The following is a 7,687-nucleotide window of genomic DNA, read 5'->3' as shown; positions in this document are numbered from 1 at the left end:
CTTTAAAGAGTTCTTCAAAAGATTTCTCTTCGTAACCAATAATTGCATTATGCAAATTTATTTATTTTACTTCAAGTATTTGATTATTTGAATAGTCACAAGATTGAGATCTAACCAAGTTGTTCAAGTGAATTAGTTTACAATCTTGTGAATACACGGATACATTGGGAATTTCAAAGAAGAAGAAGAAACGCTTAGAGCCAAGACGAACCGTTGATATAAACTTTAGAAGTATTGAGCTTAATCTTTTATCCTTCAGGTTTCTGCAAAAGAATAAATCCCAACCTTCGTAAAAAATACTCCCAAAAGAACTTGAGCAAAAGCAAATATAGCTTCCATTGGGCAAAATTCTTCCGCATATCCAAACCCCTGATCCACCATGCATGCCACGACGGATAGGAGCAAGTTGGCAGATGGTAATGTTCACCATCTTACCACACGAGTGGGCAACAAAACTGCCGGGAGGTGGTGTTTTATCATGCAATTGTAACGATCATACTTCATATGCTCTCATTATGGTTGAATAAACTCGAACCAAAACCCAGCACTCCAGCATCCATGACCAGGGTGAATAGTACGAACTTGCAACTGGAACAACTGATAAGGTAGTGAAGTTCCTCTATCATCTTATGCAACTTGAATAGAAAACATACAGTATTTCTCTCCTGCCTTTCGCTGGTGCTATAAGAATAACCTTACCAAGGGTACTTTAATGTCAATGGTGAGTCTCCATGAGATCAGCAAGAGTTATCTTTCCACAGTTTCCAGTGTCTAGCCTATCAAATTTATTGCAGATCTGCATAATGTCTTTCTCCGATACCTTTCCCATCTCCTTGAGCTTGTATACGACGTATTCTGATTTACTGCATATATAAAACAGCATAAATACTCGACCTAACTGTTTGGGTTCATTTCAAATCAAGACAAATGGAGATAACATGAATAGCTGAGAAAGAGAAAGAATGAAAACTGATGGTGAGATCAGAGATCAAATAAAGCAAGATGAGAGTGAACTAGGAAGTATGACACAATAAAGACACAAGTTAGTATCTTGAAGAAAATAATTTAATCAGAAAGAAGATGATAAATCTAGGGCCTGTGGGCTTTTATCACTCACTGTTGCATTACTAACAGACCTCTGCTTACAAGCCAAAATAAGAGCAGACAGATAACAAGTAACCTGAACATGGAATGCCTTGCCTTCTTTAATATCGTCAGCAAGATGCCACATTATACCTACCTTCCTTTTAGTATAAATCCAAAGATACCATAACTATTAGCCAAACATAAGTATTTAAGTTATTCCTTTACAGAAAAAAGTATTATGAAACTTTTTCGTGACAGATCCTAAACATAAACAGAATAACAATGGAAACAAAATCATAGAGCAGAGAAGCGACAATAATCAAGAGCCCTGTTGATTTTTCTTCTTTTTGGTGGAAAGATATAGGCAGAAAATCATCCAATCTATGGCTGTGATGTAACTGTAGATTTCATTTTCCATGCATTCACTCATTACACCACTGGTACATATCCTCATACCCTGACATTAAAAACTAATGCATAAATCCATGTGATCTTGCACTTCCAGCCATGTTTATCGAGAAGGGTATTTTTGTAATTTTCATGGGTGATGGAAGATGGCACTAGCAGAACATGGCTAGCTTGGTTTATTGGTCAAATTTCTGAAATGAGGAAGTCCTACACCTACTAGAATAAGAAAATTTTGCATACCTGTAAATATCAGAGTTACATACAAAGATCATTACAGTTTAATAAGGAGATTTATTCTCCATCTTTCTTTCCTCCCCTTCCCTGTGATTTTCAGCCCTTTCATCATCCATTTCAAACCCGGAACCAGACCCTATCATGATCCTTTAACCTTGATATATTCTTATTTGATAAGGCATACCTTTCAACAATCAAAACTTAGTCCTTGACAGCTCCAAACCACAAAAGAACCAAATTTCCTGCTCTCAGGTTTCTGCTTGAAGCCTCAGATCAGGTTTTCAGAGAAGAAGATGATATAAGAATGCATGAAATGTCTTAAAATGTTTTTGGCCTAATGAATGAAATGAATGTGTGATGGTACTAGAAGTAAAAGCCAGAGGTGACCATTAGCGTATGGTCCATAGAGGTTGGCTCACTCGAGTGCAAATCAAGCGAATGCAAGTTATTCAGCTGTGATAGGTAAATGCTCAATACCCAAGTAGGCTTACAAAATTGCACCATTGCTTATCATGTTCTTCATACCATAGATGCAAGTCCATTCGTGCCACGAAAACAGAGTCGGGATCCTCGTGATTGCCAACCTTGACACAAACTGTAAATGTGCATAGGACACAAAAAGCTTCACAGAAGAATGCTTTATTATGATGTGCGTAAAATATATTACCAATGCTGCAATGCATTTTAAAGATAAAGAATGTTTACAACTCTTTTTTTTTTTTTTTGATAGGATACAACTCTTTTTACTGTATTATAAAAATAGAGTGTTGGAGTCTTCACCTAGAACATGCTTTTAGTTAGCGTTTGTAGCACAATAGGGGATTCATATCCATTGTGATGTTTTAGATTGAAGACCAAGTCTAATGTTTAAGTTTCTTTTCGCGAGTTATGATGACACGGTACATTATTAAGTTTTACCGATAAATATTGCTTAGGCTTTCAGTTTACAGAATTTTATTCTTTCAGCTATAATATGAACAATATGTAGCGTCCAAACCCTACTGGAAAGGGGGGTTTGCAGTTTTAGTCTCAACAAGAATGTTAGTTCTTACTGTTAAGATGAACAAAAATATACAACGAACTCATATGCTTGAGGACGACATTCAGTTGATACAGTACCAATTCCAATAGAAACTATAGGACTTCTCAAAGCATCCAAAAGCCAATCCTAATCAAGTTTAGAGAGGTTCAAAAGCTAATCAGCTAAACGAGGTTCAAAAGATAATCGAGACAAATGTATACCTCACAAATCCATTGTTATCAATGTCAGCAGCAAGAAACTCAGAAACAGTCATATCCTGACCAAGAATCCACTTTGCCATCATTCTATGCCGCTTATCCACTCTTGCCTCGGCAAAGTACAGAAAGGCTCGAGCAACCGCCAGTGTTGAAACAAGCAACCAAATTGAAGCAAAAATACGACCCGGCAAGGACTTGAATGCCCTGTCACCATACCCAACTGTCGTGACGGACATAACTGATAGATAAAACGAATCCACCCAACAAAGGCTCTCCACAAAATGCATTACACCAACACCAATCCCAATACAAAGAACCACAACCCCCAATGCCAATGACACCTTCATCCTAATCCTCATCCTCCCTTTCTTCACATCAACTATGTACGACCTTGGGGTATCCCTCTCACCCTTATTCTTCACGGTCCTCAACAAGTAACTCTCCTGTAAATCAAGCACATAACTCACCATCCCAGTAAGCAAAATATCAATAAAACCAAAACCCACCAGCACAAACATTATCGAAAACAACTTGGTTGCTGTGCTTGCCGGCGTAATGTCACCATAGCCAATCGTGCACATCGTCACAATGCAGAAATACAGAGCATCCACTACCGGGTGGGTCTCATCCGCCGAGAAATCGTCCTTGTTGAACCAATATATAATCACTCCTAAGAACAAATACAACATAAGAAGAACACACGCTTGGCGAACAATCGATTGGGACCCAAATGGCGGTGTAGGCACAGAGGGGTGGTTAATTTCGTTGATTGCAGCCATGGCTGGCGCGGTCTTAGAGCGGTGAAGATTGATCTTGGTCCATGGATTATTGGGGTCGAGGAGCCAACCTTGTGGGGACTGTAACAGCGATTGTGATTGAGGGTCTTGCGGGGTAGGGTGGTCTACAGAAGTTGAAGAAGAAGAGGGTCTTCGGGAGCCGAGAGAGAGGGTCAAGGCATCGACCAGAGGGGAAGCGTCTTGTGGGGAAGAGGAAGAAGGGCCAAAGATGAGGCGGTCTTTGAGCTCAGAAGGGGTTAGAGGAAGAGAGATCTCGTTGTGCTCTGGAAGTGGTGCTAGAACCGGCGGCGGCGGTGTTGGCTTTCTTCTTGGGCTCAGATACGGCAGCAGAGGCTCTTTCTCCATCTGGGGCCTGGGGGGTTGCCAAGAATACGACTTCTGGAGCTGCGGGCAGTCCAGGAACCGGGAGGTATTCGAAACGAGATTACGTAGAGGTCTTTAGAGAAATGGTCTTTGCGAGAAAGAAAGTGCGGAACATACAGAGTAATGAAAGAGCACTGATTTTTCAGATAGAGAAGAGAGAAAAGAGAAGAGAGAGATGTCGGTGTGTTGTGTAGAACGGAAAGAAGCCTTCTTTTTTATTTGTTCAGGAAGAGGAAGAAGCATAGGACTTAAGAAAGCGGCAAAGAAGAGACAGATACAGTCTGACAGGGTAGAGGAAGAAAGACGGAGATGTTACTAGATTCGATATGTGTAGAGGAATATGCTAGTTGGAAAACGCGCTTTAATGGCGCGTGGTTGTAAGTGGGAGAAAGCCAATCATTTTCCTCTAAAGAATTGTAAAAGGGTTACTTCCACATCAGGCTGCTGCATCGGTGAAGTGAATTTCGAGAATGATTGGAATCGGAAATGTATTTTGTTTTTGTTTTTGAAGTAAAAAAAATATATAATATATGGTTTCTCAAATTTTCCTGGGAAAAGGATTGCTCAGGTGGTGGGCTCTCACTGTCAATCCTGACCATGACAACTTTCTTTTATTTTTTCTATTATTTTTTTTACTTTTATTTTTTCTATCAATTTAACATTGATAATTTATTGCAATTAATCTATGCTATACAGCCTATACTTCAAAATAAAATAATGTAAAATAATACTTCCCACCTTATTAAAGTGTGCTTATCATTGTTTTTTTAAAATATTTGTGTGTATTTTTTTAAATATTAGATTGTATTTGAATCGTGTAATATTTTTAGATGTTTTATAAATAGTAAAAAAATAGAAAAAATAATATTAAAATATTAAATAGTATTAAAAAAATAAAAAATAATAATAATAAAATAATAAATAATAGTGAGATATTTAAAAAAATTTAAAATATAATTCAAATAATTTAAAAAAATAAAATAAAATAAATCATATAACACCTATCAGTACCCTTAGATTCTCCGTACATGTAACAACATAAAAATAAAAAGAGAGCATAGCCACAAAAGAGATTCTATGTTTTGTGGAATCTCTTTTGTGGCTATGCCGGAATAATAAATTCTTCCACAAAAGTGATTTTATAAAAAAGATAGAATAATAATATAGGAATAATTCTTATTATAATTCTTTATACAATTCTTACTTTAATTCAAAATATTTTTATAAATTAGTATTGTTTTTATGAATTATTTTATAAAAATATCTTTCAAAAAAATATAATTATGTAAAAAATTATGAAATTTATTTATGTAAAAAGAGTATTTTTACAAAAGATCCTAATTTTATAAAATTAAAATTTATTTTTAATAAGATAACATATTTATAAAATTATAAATTATTAAAAAAATTATATGCATATCATTACCCTTGTAAATTACTAAATAGAGAGTCCCATTCGAAAAAAAAAACTATTTATTCAATAATTGAGCATGTACGATATCTTGATAAAAGCACTTTCATTGGATTAGCTAAAGTTAAAGTACATTTTTTATGAATATAAGATGAATTTAACTTTTAGCTATTTCATTCACATAAATCTCTACATTGGAATAACTATTTTTTCATTATATGATAATAAAATAATAAAAGATAAATTTGGCTTTGGCTACTCATGTTAAATCTCTACATTAGATTATCCATTTATTCATGAGTAATTAATAATTTCAAAAATATTTTAATTTTTTTAATTATGAAAATATTTTATTTTATCATATTTTACTATTCATAATATTATATATTAATTAGTAATCATATTCTAATTAAATTATGGGTTAAAAAAATTATATTTTTTCAATTGTCATTTAATGCTATAACCACAAGCGTCTAATTAAACTTATCTAAAATTCTATATAAATGTCTTAATTTACAAACCAATCCAATATTTTCTATCCAACTAAATTTTTTTTTAAAATTTTTTTATTTTTAATTTTCAGGTTTGTAGAAAAGAAATAATGGTTTTTATTTTTTTTTTTCTTTTAAGGTTTGTAGAGCTTATTTTGGTTTTTTTTTTTTTCTTTTCAGGTTTGTATAGCTTCTTCATTTCGAGGAAAGTATAGAAGATCTCTCTATCTGTACAACTTCAAATATTAAATACAGCTTCATCCATAAAATACACAAAATATAGTTTTGTATTTTCACAAAATACATTCAGGTCTTACATCCACAAAATACATTGGTAGGATTTTGTATTTCCACAAAATACATTCAGGTCTTATCCATAAAACACAAAATACATTCAGGTTTTAACCACATTCCCACAAAATACATTCAGGTCTTATCCACATTCCCACAAAATACATTCAGATCTTATCCACAAAATACATTGGTAGGACTTTGTATTTCCACAAAATACATCTATGTCAATTATCCACAAAAGGAGCACAAAAGAGTCATCTACTATGTGGCTGCCCAGTCACATAGTGGTTGCCCAATAACATATTTTCAGCATATGTGACTAGACAACCACTAAAATCAGCACAAATGGTGCAGCCATCCTTCATTGTATTATAAGGATAACGAAAAACATGAGGATTTTATGGTTTACATGCACTGACAATTGGTAGTCAATAAGGAAATATTCTATTTTCATAATCTATCAAACTAGTAGCTACATGTGTAATCTATCAAACAGATTCTTCCATCCATTTACACTAAAATCAGCACAATGGATGGAAGAATCTGTTTTGTTTTGTTTTTTTTCTAACCTAGAGGTAGCATGCTATGCAATGCAATAGCAACCAAACAAGCAAGTTTACCGCAAAGAAATACCACAAACTTCAAATTTCAAAGTAGAGAAACTATCGTAGTTATAATTTATTCAAATGTAAACTTGAAATTTAAATTCTTGCTATTCTATTACAACAGGTCTTGTATAACTTTTGTGCAATCCTCAAGGAAACAGAGTAGAGAAATATACACAAACAGATTTGCAAAAATTTTTGCTTTTTCTTTGTATACACAAACAGAAACTGTGACGCCCCGACTCCCACGTATAGGGACGCGAGAATCGTGACATCGGGATGATGACAACATGGGTCACACATCCCGATGTCACGATTCTCGCGTCCCTATACGTGGGAGTCGGGGCGTCACAGGTGGTATCAGAGCAGTTCGGCTCTGGGTAAAACCACATGTCCTGTAGGTGCAGTACTAGAAAGTTTTAAAGTTGTGATTTGAAATTATTTTGTTTGTAGTATGTTATTTAAATGGTTTTAATTTATTGTATGTTTTTATATTTTGTTGGTTTTATTTTATTTTATTTCAAGTTATTTTCTTGTATTTTTAAATCTATTTTACTATAATTATATTTTAGTTTGTTTTAAGTTGAAAGCGGGGTTAAGGGTTACGCTATGGCAGGAAAAATGGTGAGACCAAGAAGGCCAACTGATGTGCCCGAAGATGAGTTACCAAGGGGTGATGGGAACTACGCCATGGCTAGGGCGTTAAATAGGATGATGGAGTTCCTCCAACAGAATTTTTGGCCACAGCAAGGAGAACAG

General features: G+C 34.6%; 1 protein-coding gene across 1 annotated transcript; it reads right to left on the bottom strand.

Annotated features, from left to right (window-relative positions):
- Nucleotides 1-218: 218 nt before the first annotated feature.
- LOC121267358 (two-pore potassium channel 3-like) lies at nt 219-4,334 on the bottom strand. The gene is made up of 2 exons (XM_041171223.1): nt 2,971-4,334; nt 219-863 (listed from the first exon to the last, which is right to left on the bottom strand). The coding sequence occupies exons 1-2, from the start codon at nt 4,107-4,109 to the stop codon at nt 716-718; spliced, it is 1,287 nt and encodes a 428-aa protein (XP_041027157.1). The 5' UTR covers nt 4,110-4,334; the 3' UTR covers nt 219-715.
- Between the last annotated feature and the right edge of the window lie 3,353 nt (nt 4,335-7,687).

This window comes from Juglans microcarpa x Juglans regia, chromosome 5S (genome assembly GCF_004785595.1).
Source record: "Juglans microcarpa x Juglans regia isolate MS1-56 chromosome 5S, Jm3101_v1.0, whole genome shotgun sequence".
Lineage (NCBI taxonomy): Eukaryota > Viridiplantae > Streptophyta > Magnoliopsida > Fagales > Juglandaceae > Juglans > Juglans microcarpa x Juglans regia.
This window is presented reverse-complemented; position numbering and strand designations above follow the sequence as displayed.